This window comes from Crocodylus siamensis, chromosome 1 (genome assembly GCF_052110815.1).
Source record: "Crocodylus siamensis isolate JL-2025a chromosome 1, ASM5211081v1, whole genome shotgun sequence".
NCBI lineage: Eukaryota > Metazoa > Chordata > Crocodylia > Crocodylidae > Crocodylus > Crocodylus siamensis.
In genome coordinates this window covers 119,297,565-119,315,568 of record NC_143395.1, presented here as the reverse complement: position 1 = coordinate 119,315,568, position 18,004 = coordinate 119,297,565, and the positions used below count along the sequence as shown (strand labels likewise).

At 42.9% G+C, this 18,004-nt stretch overlaps 1 protein-coding gene across 2 annotated transcripts in view; it reads right to left on the bottom strand.

The window, feature by feature from the left end:
• ESR1 (estrogen receptor 1) overlaps positions 1-18,004 on the bottom strand; it is a 215,894-nt gene that overhangs the window by 75,209 nt on the left and 122,681 nt on the right. For both annotated transcript variants that reach the window (XM_090041560.1, XM_090041559.1), the window contains one exon: positions 17,530-17,865. In XM_090041560.1, coding sequence (XP_089897686.1) covers positions 17,530-17,865 — 336 coding nt within the window. The remainder of the gene's footprint in view (positions 1-17,529; positions 17,866-18,004) is intronic.

The following is an 18,004-nucleotide window of genomic DNA, read 5'->3' as shown; positions in this document are numbered from 1 at the left end:
ACCTGTAATGAACTGATTTAAGTTGATAGCCTTAAGGAGTCTGGATGAGTTTATTTGAACTTATGGAAGCATGCAGTTGGTAAGGTAGCAATTAACTGCCAGCAGCACTGCTGGTTGATACAAGATTCAGACCCAGATATGTATCATCTGACTGGACAGGGTGTAAGGAGGGGAGGAGCCCCATGAAGAAAGCCCACCTGGGAGACTTGGCAGAACTGTCACCCAGCCTATATCCAACTCACAATAAGCAAAAATGTATATCAAGATGTGACATGCAAGAGAGGAACACCTTAGGTTGGTACTGGTGATACTATCTGTTTTGCTCCAACAGCATACTTAAGTAAGGTGGGAGCCCCAGCCTTATAATACACACCCCCGACAACAGGTTTACAGCACGGGTTACTTTCAGGCAATTCTGCCTGCATCCCATGTGCCTTTGTGCCAGGAGGAGGGAAGGAGTGACAGTGTCTCTGCCCACAGTGCCATGAGGACCAAGGGAGCTGGCAGCCCAGTGGAGCATACTACAGGGGGGAGGAGTCTCTCCCCCATTTGCTCCCTCAGGACCAGCGATCAGCTCAGTCAGGCTCGCTGAAGCGGGAGGGGTCAATCCCTCCTGTTTAATCCTCTGGGACCAGGAAAGTGATCAGCCTGGCCAGGCATGCTGTGGGGGAAGGAGTCTCTTGTCCTGCTTGCTCCTCCAGGGCTGGGGAAGCAAGCGGGGGGGAGAAACTGTGTCATCACAACATCTCATCCCTTCCTCCAGCCAGGCTGGGGCTCTCAGGTGGCTGGAGGGAGGAGGTGGGGCTGGGATGAGATGCTTTCATTGACAGCCCAAGAGTGGGGCTGGCCACATAAGCCCCAGGCAGGCAAGCTACTTGGCTATAGCTAGCCCCTTCTGCTGCCGTCAACAGTCTCCAGAAGCCCCCAGAGCTTGCAGAGCATGCTGGAGAAGCACTTGGTACATACCTCCTGGCCTCAGGCAGTGCAGGGAGGCTTTGAACCACACCCCCCCCCACACATACACACACCCCAAATACTGAAAGACAATCACTCTGTAAATTTTGGCACTTTATTTAAAGCACAGAAGCTACAGTGCAATCACAAAGGCCTTCTGGTGCTTCTGTACAACCTATATAACAGAACAGAGAAATTGCCTTTTGGCAAGCTAGCTTCCGTTTCTGTTTTCCACACTACAGAGTGCATTTCCAGCCATTAAAGGCATAAATTCACCATTAATGTAAGTAAGCACATTTCTACTGATTTGATCTCAATGGATCAGGCACAGGGGTTTCTTCTTGACATCTATCTTTTCTTTAAGTTATATTCTTCTTTTAAGTGTCACATCCTATAAAGCTCTGATCAATTTCCATGCTCAGAGGGCTCTGACTGTACCGTGGTTTAAGTGTCTAGTTTCTGATCCTTCACCATTAGAGAAAACAATAATGGAAAGACCAGATATTAGTATTCAGAGTGCTTGACCATTTGCTTAGCATCAGGACATTGGCTTTATGAGGTGGAGGAAGGGGATTTCACCATACTGGGCTGTATCTTCAGAACAGGGAGGATGCTTTCAAAATAGCAATTCATAAAATACCTCTACTTTATTATCAAAAAGAAGAATTTTAAGTGCATATTATTAATTCATTTCTGTCTAAACAGAAGCTTGAATTTTCTTGAGAGAAGTGACCCAAAGCAACTAGGTTGGCTAATATTCGCAGCATAATACTTACAATTAGGAATGAATTAACTGGTCTCTACTCTGTGTGCTTGTCTACAACAGCTCCTTAAGGCTCTTCTATATGCAAGAAGACCACAATGCTGGATCCCATCCTTAATTCAATTTCTTTTTCAATTTCTGTCAGTGCCTTTGAAAATTTCTTTTGTTTCCAAATGAGATGTCAACATACTACTTTCCATGAATTCCTATACTTTGGGGTGAATGAAGAAGGATTGCTTCTCACTCTTTTGTAGAGAAAATCACACAGCACATATTAGGCATAGACACAGGCCACCACATTTCCATCTTCCACATTATCCCAGGTCGAAACACAGGCATTTATATGGGCCAACTTACTCACTGCTATAGTTCTTTGACATCATTCTTCTCTTTACTCATTCTCTCCCTTACTTCCATGATTTTTAAAGTGAGAGAATGCTTTAAATATGAACATTTTAATGATCTTTTATTGGTTTCTATTAGATTTTTGAAGTGTCAAACTATAATACTTATATTAGGAGAAACCCCAGAGAATGACCTTTAGGTACAGTCTACATCAGGTTTCTCTTTGTGAGGAAGTCATAGTTCTCTCCTTATCCCAGTCCATTCCCTGGAATTTCAAAACCACAAGCAGGTAACCCACTGTTCTTCCAGAGCGAAATGTTTTGAATTGTTCAGAATAACAGTGTTTTGAAGTGCTTGGAATAAAATAGACTTGATGGGATAGCTCACATGACTGTAGCACTGTCAGGGGATGGGTACAAACTGTTCATGAAAGACAGGCAAGGGAGAAGAGGAGAAAGAGTTGTACTTTACGTAAAAGAACCATATGCTTGCTCAGAGCTCCAATATGTAACTGGAGATAGGCCTGTTGAGAGTCTCTGGGTTAGGGGCAGAGGGGAGAGCAACAAGGGTGATGTTGTCGTGAAGGTCTTCTATAGACCACCAGACCAGGAGGATGTGGTGGATGAGGGTTTCTTCAAACAGCTAGCAGAAATTTCCATTCCACAGGCACTAGTTCTGATGGGGCACTTCAGTCACCCTGACATCTGTTGGGAGGGCAATACAGCTGTGCACAGGCAATCCAGGAAGTTTTTGGAAAGTACTGGGGACAACTTGTTTCACCCCAGCTGACTTCCTGCCCTTTGGGCGGGGGGCTGGACTCGATGATCTTCTGAGGTCCCTTCCAGCCCTAATGTCTATGAAATCTATGAAACTTCCTGGTGCAAGTGCTAGAGCAGCCAACTAGAGTCCATGCTCTTCTTGACCTACTGCTCATAAATAGGGATGAATTGGTGGGGAATGTAGTAGGGGATGGCAACTTGGGCAACAGTGACCACAAGATTATAGAGTTCAGGATCCTGAAGAAAGGAAGGATGGAGAGCAGCAGAGTAAGGGCCCTGAACTACAGAAATGCGAGCTTTGACTCTCTCAGAGAACTCATGGGCAGGGTTCCCTGGAAAGCCAGTCTGAGGGGGAGAGGAGCCCAGGAGGGTTGGCTATACTTTAAAGAAGCCTTCTTGAGTATGAAGGAACAAGCCATCCTGATGCACAGGAAGAGTAGCAAGTATGGCAGAAGACCAGCTTGGCTTAGTAGGGAACTCTTCAGTAAACTAAATCACAAAAAGGAAGCTTATAAGAAATAGAAACTTGGACAAACAACTAGGGAAGAATATAAGAGCATTGCTCAGGCATGCAGGGACGAAGTCAGCAAGGTTAAATCGCAACTGGAGTTGCAGCTAGCAAGGGATGTGAAGGGTAACAAGAAGGGCTTCTACAAGTATGCTGGTAGCAAGAGGAGGATCAGGGAAAGTGTCGGTCCCTTATTGAAAGGGGGAGGCACTCTTGTGACAGAGGATGCAGAAAAAGCTGAAGTGCTCAATGCCTTCTTTGCCTCAGTCTCCACAGGCAAGGTCAGCTCCAAGACTACTGCACCAGGCAGCACAATTTGGGAAGGAGGTGGGCAGCCAACAGTAGCAAAAGAACAGGTTAGGGACTATTTAGAGAAGCTGGATGTGTACAAGTCCATGGGGCAGGATGGGATGCACCCAAGGGTGCTGAGGGAGTTGGCTGATGTGATTGCAGAGCCACTGGCCATCATCTTTGAAAAATCATGGTGATCAGGAGAGCTCTCAGATGATTGGAAAAAGGTAAACATAGTGCCCATATTTAAGAAACGGGAAAAAGGAGGATCCAGAGAATTACAGACCAGTCAGTGTCACCTCAGTCGCTGCCTGGAAAAATGATAGAGCAGATCTTCAAGGAATCCATTTCTAAGCACTTGGAGGAGAAGAAGGTGATTAGGAACAGTCAGCACAGACTCACCAAGGGCAAGTCATGCCTGACCAACCTGACTGCCTTCTATGATGAGATGACTGGCTCTGTGGATGTGAGGAGACCAGTGGATGTGGTGTACCTTGATTTTAGCAAGGCTTTTGATATGGTCTCCCACAGCATTCTTGCAGGCAAGCTAAGGAAGTATGAGCTGCATGAATGAACTGTAAGAAAACTGGCTGGAGCATCAGGCTTAGAGAGTAGTAATCAATGGCTTGATGTCTAGTTGGAAGCTGGTATCAAGTGGAGTATCCCAGGGATCAGTCCTGGGGCTGGTTCTGTTCAATGTCTTCATCAACGACCTGAAAGATGGCACAGAGTGAACCCTCAGCAATTTTTCAGATGACACCAACCTGGGGAAGTAGTAGATATGCTGGAGGGTAGGGCTAGGATTCAGAGAAACCTAGACAAATTGGAGGATTGGGACAAAAGAAAGTTCATGAGGTTCAACAAGGACAAGTGCAAAGTCCTGTATTTAAGACAGAACAATCCCATACATTGATACCGACTGGGGGTTGACTTGCTGGGCAGCAGCTCTGCAGAAAATTTCCTATGGATTACAGTGGATAGTATGCTGAATATGAGTTAGCAGTGTGCCATTACTGCCAAGAGGGTTAATGGCATGCTGGGCTGCATCAGTAGGAGTGTTGCCAGCAGGTCAAGAGAAGTGATTATTCCCTGCTATTCAGCATCGGTGAGGCCACATCTGGAATACTGTGTTCAGTTTTGGGCCACCCCCTATAGAAAGGATGTAGACAAATTGGAGGGAGTTCAGCGGTGGCCAACAAAAATGGTGAGGGGTTTGGGGGACATGACCTATGAGGACAGGCTGAGGGAACTGATCTTATTTAATCTGGAGAAGAGACGATTGAGAGGGGATTTAATATCAGCCTTCAACTACCTGAAGGGGAGAGTGAAAGAGGATGGAGCTAGACTGTTCTCAGTGGTGGCAGATGACAGCAATGGTCTCAAGTTGCAGCAAGGGAAGTTTATGTTAGATATTAGGAAGAATTTTCTCACTAAGAGGGCAGTAAAACACTGGAACAGGTTACCCAGAGAGGTGGTGGAATCTCCATTCTTGGAGGTTTTCAAAACCTGGGTAGACAAAACTTTGGCTGAGATGATTTAGTTGGGGCTTGTCCTGCTTTGAGCAGAGGCTTTGACTAGATGATCTCCTCAGATCCCTTCCAACCCTAATTTTCTATTATTCTTTGAATTTCAGAGAGGAACACTTAGCCTTGAGTCCACAAGACAATGGAAAAGCCATGGAACCATTACTGCCCTGAAGTAAATAGCATTTATTTAATTCTGTACATGGTAGGACAACTTCCTCCAGCTGTTTAGCAAGTACATTTCTGGACTATAAACTGACTGGGAAGGATGGATATTTTGCTTCTTTTCTCCCATAATATTTGATGAGTTACGGTCATCAAATATTAATTCTTTTTATTGGCATGGACACAGATACTTCACTGGACCATGAGCTCTCTCTGTTCTCAAATGTTCTCTTTACTGTGCTGTCATTCACTGCATTGGCCACTCTCATTTTTTTTACGTTTCACTGGACTCGGCCTACAATAGCAGCTCTCCATCATCCCCTTTGCTCATTTATTCCACATACACAGCATTACCTCTATGCCAAAGTCCTCACCCAATTCAAACAAGGGGGAAAGCTTCAAGGCATTTCATCTGTGGTCATTTACAGACCTTGATATGACCTGCAGGATAGCTCACACAGCAGTTTGAATGACAAACTTGATAGTTAATATTAGCTAGTTTTAAAAGTCAATAATGTAATCTCTGAATTTCAGTCTAAAAGTAACAGCATGTGAAACATTTTGGAAGGAGAATATTTAAAAAGTATGGTGTTGTATTAGGCTAATGTTTTAATCTCATAATGATCTTAACATAGAACTGTAAACTCTGAAGATGTAAGAGATGTAGTAAGACACCTTTCCCTACATCTCTACTGCTAAAACTGTTACCCACACTCTCGGTGCATATAGTCACGCTCTGGGATGGGGGGTAGGTTCCCAGAGAACTGTTTTAATTAAAATGACTCAGTGTCACATGTATTAAGGCCCCCACATTTCAAAATGGCTACAGGGGCATTTTAACTAAAGCTCAGTCAACCAGTTTTAGATAAAGCACTCCAGTGCCCATTTTGAAACATGAGGAGCTTAACACATGTGATGCTGAGGCATGCTGGAGCGTTCTAATTAGAACATATCAGAGCATGTTTACAGGCACCCTTTGGGTGCCATCCACAAAGACTACATATTTCTCTTCTCACTTCCACACTAATCTGAAAGGCCACTGAAAAAGGTTATCTTTCTCTCCTCTTAACTGGTTTCCTGTTTCTTATCAAATCAAGTTGTAATACCTTACCAAATCAAGTTGTAATATCTATCCAATCCATTTATATAATTCTAATCTCATTTCCAGAATTGAACTCTATATTCCTCTCAATCCTCTCAGCTTCATCCATTTCCTTTTAACCATTTTGGCTTATTTTCTACAGCGCCTCCTACACTTAGGACGCCAACTTACTGTTTCCTGAGCTCCTTCTTTCTTCTTTCAAATCTGTTTTTGGTTAGGAACAGACATTCAAAAAGCCTGAGACTGAATTGATTCAATCTTTGCAACCTTAGTCTAACCTGGCTAGGCTGAATCATTTTGTAACTTCACAGACATCCCAGAAATGCAGACATATGTCTGCAGTGGCTCAGGCTAGAAGCCGGGGGCACTAGAGCAGCCCTCCCTTCCCTTGCACAGGGCTGAGCTGAAGGGAGCATGGCCAGGCCCCAGAAGCATTAGTGAGCCCCTCTCCCCCTTGACAGCAAAGCATTTATCAGCTCTGTTATTAGCATTTATCACCCCATCAGAAAACAAACTCTCATTAGTTCAAACAGGTCCAGGGAAGTGATAATTCCCTTCTATGTGGCATTAATCAGGCCACAGTTGGAGTACTGCATCCAGTTTTGGGTGCCACACATCAAGAGGGACGTGGAAAACCTCAAGAGGGTTCAGAGTGGGGCCACTCATATTGTTAGGGGCCTGCAGACAAAGTCCTATGAGGAGAGATTAAGGGATCGAGGACAGCAAGGAATAGGAGATGGTGTTTACCAGGGCACCCCTTGGAATAACTAGAAACAATGGCCACAAACTGATGGAGAGCAGATTTAGGTTAGACATCAGGAAGAACTTCTTTATGGTAAGGGTTGTCAGAATATGGAATGGGCTTCCAAGGGAGGTGGTGCTCTCCCCTACCTGGGGGTCTTTAAGAGGGGGCTAGACATGCACCTGACTGGGGTCATCTAACCCCAGCGCTCTTTCCTGTCAGGGCAGGGGGTCAGACTCGATGATGTACTGAGGCCCCTTCTGATCCAAACATCTATAAATATTCTTAAACAAAGAAGGAACTGAGGGACATTACCACCTGAGCTTTGATTAGCTTCAAAAAGCCTTAAGCTGACACTGCTGTGTGCTACAGCACAGACTGTAGCTAGCATGTGGTCTGCTGGCTAATGATGAGTCACATCTCTCTCTTGTACACTGTTGACTACAGAAACTGGTGTGCTTTAACTGTGCTGGTCCAGCAGGCTTTTTAGCTCAGATCTGGATTTGTCTTTATTTGAATGAAAGTTTACTGTCATAAAATACATTTTTATTTGTCTGGTTTATCAGTCCTGAGGTTATAAATTATCTGTGGACAAGAAGATCACTATGCTGTACAACACTGCAAATCATCGAGCCCATAAAGTAAAAACACACCATTTCTTTGATATTGATATATCCACTTTCAACAACATTTTTTTTCTCTGTAAAGATTAGGTTTAGTAAAACATGGTGTAAAATGGTGGCTATTGTTAGCTTCTTCACACACTGTTCCTAATTCAACAAACAGAGCAGTTTAGAAGGTCAACTAAGAAAACAATATATTAAGAAAACAGCTACTTCTGCAGCTTTCAAATAAAAAATCAGTACCAAAATGTTTATCTTCTCGGTTCAGAAAACCATAAAATAAGTACAGCACTGTGAATCATCTCACAACTTCAAAGCCTGTATGCCCAATGTACCATTTTAGGGCCATTAAATTGTACAGCTACTGTACTTGGAGTAAATAATTATCCAAGCTTGCACCAACAGTGCCAAAAATTTCACCTTTTAAACAAAAAGGCCTTAAAGCTACATCCTCTCTCCATCCTCATACCATTATATGCTATTTAACCTTAACATCTAGTAACCAGCCCCCCACAAACAGGTTCATCAATTGTCACACTCAACTTCCTTCTCTGCACCTGCTACTCCAGACATGAATAGAATGGTACATACAGAGTAGGCACAATAAATCAAGAGAAAACACTTTACATTGATGCCCATTAATGTTTCACTAGTGCTAATGTAGGGTAATGCTCCTAGACAAGACTCAGGCAGCAGCAAAAGGAACCTTTTGGGTCTAGAACCATGAGGTTTTAATGCCTAAAAAATGAACTTGTCAACTCAAAGGCTGAAGCATATTCACAAACCTGGATGCAGTCCAGCAAGTAAAGGAGAAATAAAAGCCACAGGATTAAGCCTCAGTACACTAGAAATATAGGATTTACTGTGCTGGTTCAGATCCACCTATTCTTTGATCCATCTGTTCTAATAAGTTATTTGCAACGGTACCAATATGTGATGTTTCAAAGGAAAATGGAAACAAAACTGTTCTGTACTCAGCCTATTATATCACAGGAGAATGCTTGTTCATGACCTCAGCTAACAATCATGTTATCCTTGAATACTGGAGATTGCTCTTTAAGGACTGTAGATAGAAGTATGTCACATACAATGTAATTATTCAGTGACATCAGTCATGTTAATGGACTAATTGCCAGTGTAAAATCTGAGTAGGTTGAAACCTTAAACATTGAACATGAACACAAGGAATATTTTGACCAGTTGTTACATTCGTTTTTTTCTTAGTTTTCTACTCACAAATCTCAGAAAATGTCAGATTAAATTATGAGGAAGCTATAGCACAATTACAATGTCCCCTAGTTTTTAGAATCACATTGAGTCAGGCACTTTTGATTCTAATAAGTGGAAGGAAAGAAAAGTAAGCAAAGAAAAAAAACTGTGTGGAGTCTTCCAACAGGGAAGAACTGGTGGAGGGTGATGAGTAACTTGGGAGGAATCAATCACTCTGTGATAGAATTCCAGATCTTGAGACAGGGAAAGCATGAGATCAGCAAAATTAGGATGCTAGATTTCAAAAAGGTGGCTTTCATCTAACTTAAGGAGTTAATAGTCATGGCGCCATGGGAAGACAGATTGGAGGATAAAGGCACCCAGGAGGGCTAGGAGCTTCTAAAGGGCACAGTATTGGAAACCCAACAGGCAACTGTCCCAGTATGATGGAAACATGAGAAGAATGGCAAAAGACATATGTAGCTACATAAGGAGCTTCTAAAATGCCTCACATGCAAAAGGAAAGCATATAGGTAATGGAAGAATGGGCAGATCACCAAGGAAGTGCACCAGGAAATAGCAAGAACCTGAAGGGACAAAAACAGGTAGGCAAAAATAAAGAATGAGCTGCACCTGGCAAAGGAGATTAAGGACAACAGGAAGAAGGTGTGTAAGTATGTTAGCCAGAAAAGAAGGACCAAGGAAGCTATGGGTCCCTTGCAAACAAGCCTGGGGGAACTCCTACCCAAAGATGCAAAGAAGGTGGAGCTACTCAACAGCTATTTTGCTTCAGTCTTCACAGAAAAATTAACTGAAACCCAGCTGCAGCTAGACTCCTAACAAGGATTACCTGGATAAGGAACTGGGCAAGCTGAAGGATGAGACAGCAAAAGAGATCATCAGAGAGCTTTTGATGGGTCTGAATGAGTTCAGCTGGTCAGAAGGGCTGGATGAACTTCATCCCAGGGTCCTGAAGGAAATGGCAAAGGAGATCTCAGTGCCCTTAGCAATGATCCTCATGAAGTCATGGGAGATGGGCCAGGTACCAGAGAACTTAGAAAGGGCCAGTGTAATGCCCCTCTTTAAAAAAGGCAAAAAGGAGGACCCAGGGAACCACAGACTGGTTAGTCTCACCTCAGTAGTTACTGGAAGTTACAGAAGCATATCCTAAGGAAAGCCATTTGCAAGCATCTGGAGGAGGAAGAGCTGATCACAAGCAGCCAGCCTGGATTTATATAAAACAAATCATGCCACACAAACTTTATCTCTTTCTCTGAAAAAGTAACAACTTGGGTGGATGAAGGAAATGCTGTGGATATAGTGTGTCTGGACTTCAGCAAGGCTCTGGACAAGGTCCCATATGATCTTCTCATAAACAAATTGGAGAAATGGGGCTGGACAAAACTACTACAAGATGTATAGAAAACTGGCTCAAAAGCCACAAGCAAATGGTAATATAAACAGGTCCAGGTCAGAACAGCAGGAGGTTTTAACTGGAGTGCCACAGGAATCTGTCCTGGATACAAGTGAAGTTCAGTGTATTTATCAATGATTTGGATGCTGCCATAGAAAGGTTCCTGAGCAAATCTGCAGATGACACAAAAATGAAATGGACTTCAAATACATTGGAGGATGCAAGCACAATTCAGAAGGATCTAGACAGATTGCAAAGCTGGGTCAGAGCTACCAGGTTGAAGTTCAATGCAGACAAATGCAAGGTGCTACACCTCAGGAACAATAATCAAAAACACAAATATAAAATGGGTGACACTTGGCTGAATGGCAGTGCTACAGAAAAGGATTTGGGATGCTTGGTAGATCACAGACTCAGTATGAGTCTGTAGTGTGATGCAGTGGTACAAAAGGTCAATGTGGTTTTGGGATGCATCAAAAGACGCATTAGGTCCAAGACACAGGAGGTGATAGCGCCTCTCTACTTGGCACTGGTTAGGCCTCATCTGGAATCTTGTGTGAAGTTCTGGGCTTCACACTTTTAAAAGGATATGGAGAAGTTAGAGAGGGTCCAGAGGTGGGCAACAAAGGTGATAAAGGTCCTGGAAGCAAGTCAGATGAGGAGAGGCTGAAGGAGCTACACATGTTCAGCTTGCAGATAAAGCACTTAAGAGGGGACATGGTGTCAGTCTTTTAATATTTGGAGGGCTGCCAGAAAGAAGAGGAAAGTGCCTGTTCTTTCCTGCAGCAAAGAGGAGGGCATAGACCAATGACATGAAGTTGCATGTTATTTTAAAGTTATTTTAGATTCAATATCCAGAAAAACTTCTTTGTGTTAGAATAGTGAGGCAGTGGAACCGGACTGCCTAGAGAAGTTGTGAACTCCCCATTGTTGGAGGTGTTCAGGAAGAGGCTGGACAGTCACTGGTTGAGGATGGTCTATGCATAGGTACGCCTGTGTTCTACAATGGGTATTTCCCATGCTTCTGGGATTTCCTGGTTACCCCTGCCCCACTTTCTCCAACAAGTGTCAGGGTGTTTTTAAGCCTCCCTCAGAAGCATTGGGTGGTGGCTACAGCCAAGGCTGGAGACTTCGGCTGGGGTGTGCCAATGCTTTTGGTCAGACCAAAGCTGGATGTTGCTAGCTGAAGGTTCTTGTCCCTCCACTCAGAACAATTGCCATATTTAGGATCAAGAAAGTATTTACCCCATGGTCAGATTGATATGGACCATGGCAGTTTTTTTCTTCCTCTGTAGTGGGGCGCAAGGCCATCACCTTGGGATCTCTTGAGCATATAAAGACATGTTATAGAAGCAGGCTGCCATAGTTCCCTTGCTTTAGCTGTGGCAGATTAGGGTGTTATGTCTATGTTGTGTCAAGGATGATGGTAATCTTGTGCAGAGTTTAGATTATGGTTGGATGGGATGGTTGGGATAGGGATGAGCCTGCCTCAGGCAGGGGGTTGGACTAGATGACCTCAGGAGATCCCTTCCCACCCGGCTTCTCTATAAGTCTCTGATTTTAACAAGCATCTGTACAGTTTCAGTACTTCATTATATTTTACTCATTGACAACCAGAGGAAAAACAACACGTGCCCATAAATTATGACAGGGCTGTCCAGCTTCTTAGTGGCTGGGAGCTATACACAATTAGAGCAACACCTGGGGGCCATAGCCTCCATTCATCTCCCTGGCTGTAAGCTCCCTTGGCACTGACAGGGTGGGTATCCTCACCAACACCTGCACCACACAGGTGGGTGGGCATGTGGCCCCCCAATCTCCTTGGTTGCAAGCACCCTTGCTGCACCATACCAGGGGCTCCCCCTGACACTGCAGCAGCATGGAACGACATCATCCTGCCCTGCCCTGCCCTGCCCCACTATCCTAGACACTGTTAAGCACTAAGGTGCCTACCTGATACCCAAGACCTACTAGGATCCCTGGATGATGTTTTCTTCCACCTATTATACCAAAGAACACCTATACATGCACATTAAGGCTGCTTCAACATGGTGTAATTACAGTGCGTTGGAGCAGACTCAATTAATCAAGTCTGCTAGAGCATGGTAATTACTGTGCTCCAGCAGACTCCACTGTCATGTGTATCAGAGTCCCCACACTGAAAAATGGTGGTGGGGGCACTTTAACTAAAGGTCATTCAACAACCTTTCACATAACACTGATTTCACATGATTCTCTGGGAGCTTTAATTAGAGCAGTTCTCAGAGTCACTCTAATTAAGGTGCTCCCCTCAAGCCAGAGCCGCATCCCAGAGCACATATATAAATGCCCTAAAGGGCTTGAAGCAGTAACAGATCAGTTTCCATAGGGTCATGTCACATATTAAACTTAGGACATGTTAACTACACTTAAAACAGGAGTGTCGACACATTCAAGCCATAAAATAGGTGCTAAGTGCAATCATATTGTAGCAAAGGTATAACTTCTTGCAGGAGAAGTATCTCCAGATCATATTAAGTAACATTAAGACCAACAATAAGCTGATTGTCAGTCCCAGCCCCTACATTTCACCTGATTGTCAGTCCCAGCCCTAACACACACCAGGACTGATTCAAGGATTCTGGTGTGTATCGGGGCTGGGACAGATAATCAGTGAACTGGTGATCTCGTTAAAAATCGTAGTAAGCATTCATTCCTGTGCGATTGCTCAGAACATGCCCTAGCTTTTCATACAGCACAGTAATGCTTATTACAACCTAAATAAAACATGGAACTCAGACTAGTGTCCAGGATTAAGGACAACAAAAAGTCCTTTTTCAAGTACATGGGGAGCAAGAAGAGGGCACCAGGCAATGTAAGGCCACTGCAAGACACAAACGGTAATCTTGTGGCTATGCCAGACAAGAAAGCTGATATTTTTAACAGCTTCTTTGCCTCTGTTTTCTTGAACAAGGGCTGGGACATCCCACCTACCAGAGGTAGGGACAATCTTGGGGATAGCTCAGCAAATAGGAAGAGCCCTTTTCTCCCCAGCACCACCTGAGGTGATGAGGAACAATGGTAATAAGCTGATGGAGAATAGGTTTAGGTTAGAGATCCGAAGGCAATATTTTATAGTTAGGGTGGCCAGAATCTGGAACCAACTTTCTAGGGAAGTGGTCCTTGCCTCCACCTTGGGTAAATTCAAAAAGAGTTTAGATGATCACCTGTCTGGGGTCTTGTGAACCCAGCATTCATTCCTGCCTGTGGCAGGGGGTCAGGCTTGATGATCTGTTCAGGTCCCTCCTGACCCTAGCTACTATGAAACTATGTCCTGAGTGTCTTGTGCTACAAGGCCCGTAGAAGATACATCACCCAGTGCTCCTATATTTCAAAACATAACTGGTGGTAGTGTCACATGCTTTTTACCAATAAGTCAGATACATCCACTGACATATTCATCCAGAATGTGAGATACAAGCAATCAATGTTATCCTCTGCCACTAGGGTTTCTTTCCCAGCTGTCAGAAGCACACCAACCACCAGGTTACAGGCCATTCTGGATCATGGGAGGGAAAACACTCTCACTGTTTCCTGTTAAAATTGTTCTAATTTGCCTGAAGATCAGGTCAAAGGAAGCAAGAAACAAAATGACTATCTAGATTGTTTTTTCAGGGATTCACCTGGGACTTGCTCCAATAATTAGCACTTAACAGGTGCATTAATAGCTATAAAATAATTTTAAACTATGCTGAGCAGATAATCTATTATTTTGATTTCCCAGCTTCAGAAAACATTCTTCAAAATGACACATATCTAATAAAACAAGCTGATCTATTTATTGATAGCAACTCTGTCCTAGCAGTAAGATATTTTATAAAGAAAGAGTTCTCATGTGACTTAATTTTCATAAAAATAGTTTTGATTTCCTAACCATGGTTTCTTCTGAACTAATTGCTATTCTTTAACTAAACAAGCTAAAACATTGGAAATGGAATTCTTCATTTAGTATTTCAGAAAATAGTTCATATAATGAATTTAAAAGACCTATTCTATAGGCTTTCAGAGAGTTATACCAGGGATGACTAAAAGGAATGCTGTGTTTTTTTAATGTTAGCCTTTTTGGTGGCCAGTAGCTTTAAACACTAAGGTATTTTTCAAATATCTTTTGTAGAGGCCTGATTCAAAGTATATGGAAATTTGTGTAAAAACTCCAATTGACTTTGACAGATTTTGGACCAGGCCCTAAAACTGAAACTCTGTTAAAAATAAAATTCCCATGTAATTTCCTCTAAGTTATGATGAGAAATGACACACCTCCCGCAGCTTCTCATTGATCTTAACTCGAGCCCACAAACTGACATGTGAAAGGTGGTAAAAAGGGAACCCATGAAGCCTGGAAAAGACTCAGATTTTATGGGTTATTGATTTACCAGTGAAAGTTTTGCCAAGTTTAAGTGAAGGACAACAAAAAAGAGTCATGACCTACAGCACTTGACCTAACTCCTTCCACAGTAGCGGACTTACTCTTCATAGAATCTGGACATTTTTCCTAAAATAAAGGGCTACAATATAAAATGCCAGAGATTAAAAATTGTCTGCATTATACAAAGATGAGTATGTGTGTGTCCACCAGTAATTCTAATAAAGTGCTATAATATCATTATAAAGTTAAAACATTATGCATAGTATAGTATGTATAATAAATGCTAATAATGCTTATTAAGGTACTGGACTGATATCATCCATTTAGCCACAAAACAGGTATAGTATGGAGTCAGTGTTCTAGCCCAGAGGTCAAACTTAGGATGGAACAATCCCCTGCACCAGTACAGGCTGGGTGCTGACTTGCTGGGCAGCAGCACTACAGAATAGGACCTGAGTGGACAATAAGCTCAAGATGAGCCAGCAGTGTGCTCTTGTTGCCAAGACAGCTAACAGCATACTGGGCTGCATTAGTAGGTGTGTTGCCAGCAGGTCAAGAGAAGTGATAATTCCCCTCTATTCAGCACTGGTGAGGCCACATCTGGAATACTGTGTTCAGTTTTGGTCCTCCCACTACAGAAAGGATGTGGAAAAATTGGAGAGAGTCCAGCAGAGGGCAACAAAAATGGTGAGGGGACATGACTTATGAGGAAAGACTGAGGGAACTGGGCTTATTTAGTCTAGAGAAGAGGAGACCTGAGAGGAGACTTAATAGCAGCCCTCAACTACCTGAAGGTGGGTTCAAAAGAGGATAGAGCTGGACTGTTCTCAGTGGTGGCAGATGACAGAACAAGCAGCAATGGTATCAAGTTGCAGCAAGGGAAGTTTAGGTTACATATTAGGAAGAATTTTCTCACTGGGAGAGTAGTAAAATGCTGGAACAGGTTGCCCAGAGCGGTGGTGGAAACTTCATCCTTGGAGGCTTTCAAAACCTGGTTAGACAAAGCTTTGTCTGGGATGATCTAGCTGGGGCTGGGGCTGGTCTTGCTTTGAGAAGGGGCTTAGAGTAGATAATCTCCTGAGGACCCTTCCAACCCTAACTTTCTATGTTGCTATGATTCTGTGAAAGGATAGTCATGTTTAATGTCCATTCATTCTTTCTTTCACTATTTGGACTACCAGCAGCCATGCCATTCAGTGCCAGTTATGGTGGCATTTTGCAATGTTGAGAGCTGTTCATTCACATAGATCAGAGACAGTGAGCAAATTTCACAAAACCACTGAATATCTTTCATGTAGTAACAACTTCCCATCAAGAAAAAACTAAATTTAAGGACTGCCATTTACTGGGTCAGACCATAGGGTTCATCTTGTTTGGTATTCTGTCTCACACAGTGGCAGAGAGCAGATGCTGAGTGAACTGGGTACAACCAAGGTTTTTCCCACTATTTCTCTTCCACTTGCCGCCTCTAGCATTTACGGTCTGACACTGAGGCTGTACCCCTAACTTTCATGTTCAATAACTACTGCTTTACCTTTCCTTCAATAATTGTTCCAATCCCTTTCTGAATCTGGTTAAACTGACAGCTTCCACCTGGTTAAACTGACAGCTTCCACAACTTCTCTTGGCAATACGTTCCACACTAATTACACACTTGGTGCATCTACACATTAATTACCATACCTTAGATACTTCACATTTAGTTTAATACTTGCTTAATAAAGTACTAACTAAATGCAAAGTAACAACAGTTACTGCACAGTAGCACCGGCACATGGTTAATTTGTGATGCTCACTGTGCATTAGCCTAATAATACTGCACAATAGGTTATTAGCAGTTTTTAACCACCACACTACTGTGCAGTGTTATTAGGCTAATGCACAGTAAGCATTTCATGTAGACATGCCCACTATGTGAAAAAGAACTGCCTTTTGTTGGTTTTAAATTTATTACCTAGTTTATGTTATGATCCCTGGTTTTTGTGCTGTGAGAGACAGTAAATAATAAATCTCTATTTATTTTCTCTTCACCATTTAGCATTTTCTAAACCCTTATCATGACCCTCCCTCAAACATTTTTTTCTAAATTGAAAAGGCCTAACCTCTTTAGTCTCTCCTCATGTGGAAGCCCCTCCATACCACTAAACATCTTTGTTGCTCTTCTCTGTACCTTCTCTAGTTCTTTAATATCCTTTCTGAGGTGTGAGGACCAAAACTGGACACAGTATTCAAGGTGTGGACACACTGTGGCTCTATAAAGGGATGTAATAATACTTTCCATTTTGTTTACAAATCTCTTGTTAATAATTTCTAACTGGGCTGATGTTTTTAATGCACTGTCCACAATGACTCCCAGGTCTGCACCAAGTTTTATTCTATTTTAACTACAGAAAGCCTATAGTTCTGCAGTCAGGCCTGAGACAACCCAGCACCCCTGCCACACACTTCATTATAATGTGCAGTATTTCCCTGTCCTCCCCCCAGTAAAAAAGGCTTTCTTAGGCTTGGCTTGTGTTCCTCTAAAGCTTCCTATGAAGCAGGAATACTTGAAGCTTGTAATTTTTCATATATATTATGAACGATTTATAGATATTACGAAAAGGTGTGTATATATGTACTTTCATGCATGTAGAAGTAGCAAAAGGGAGATTCATTATGCTGTATTTTTTTCATTTCATCAGTATTCAGATGTTTTGTTTTTCCTACCTGGCACTCTCTTTGCCCAGTTGATCATGTGCACAAGTTCTCGGTCTGCAAGGTTTGTCAACAGGGTCATCATAGAGGCTTCATTGAAAGGTCTGTTTGGGTCATACTCAGAATAGACTATGGGAGGCTCAGCTTCCAGCAAGGCACTGACCATCTGCTCTGCTGTCAGGGATAGGGCTGGACTATTCTTCTTAGTATGCTTAATCACAAGTGGACTTGTCCAGAGGGTGGGGGTTCTCATATCAGCAGTAGCAGTTTCTCCATTTCTGGCATCCTGCTCCTCTCTTTGGCGTTTTTGTTTCAACATACGCCCACCTCTCCGGTCTTTTCGGATCCCTAGAGACACAAAGAGTACAATGATGTTCATTTCCTTAAATCTGTATAGCTAACACGTATGGTTTCAACCAGTTAACAGCTGTTACTGATAGATCCATGTGGTATTTCTTTCTGGTTTATTTTGTTAAAAATGTTTCAT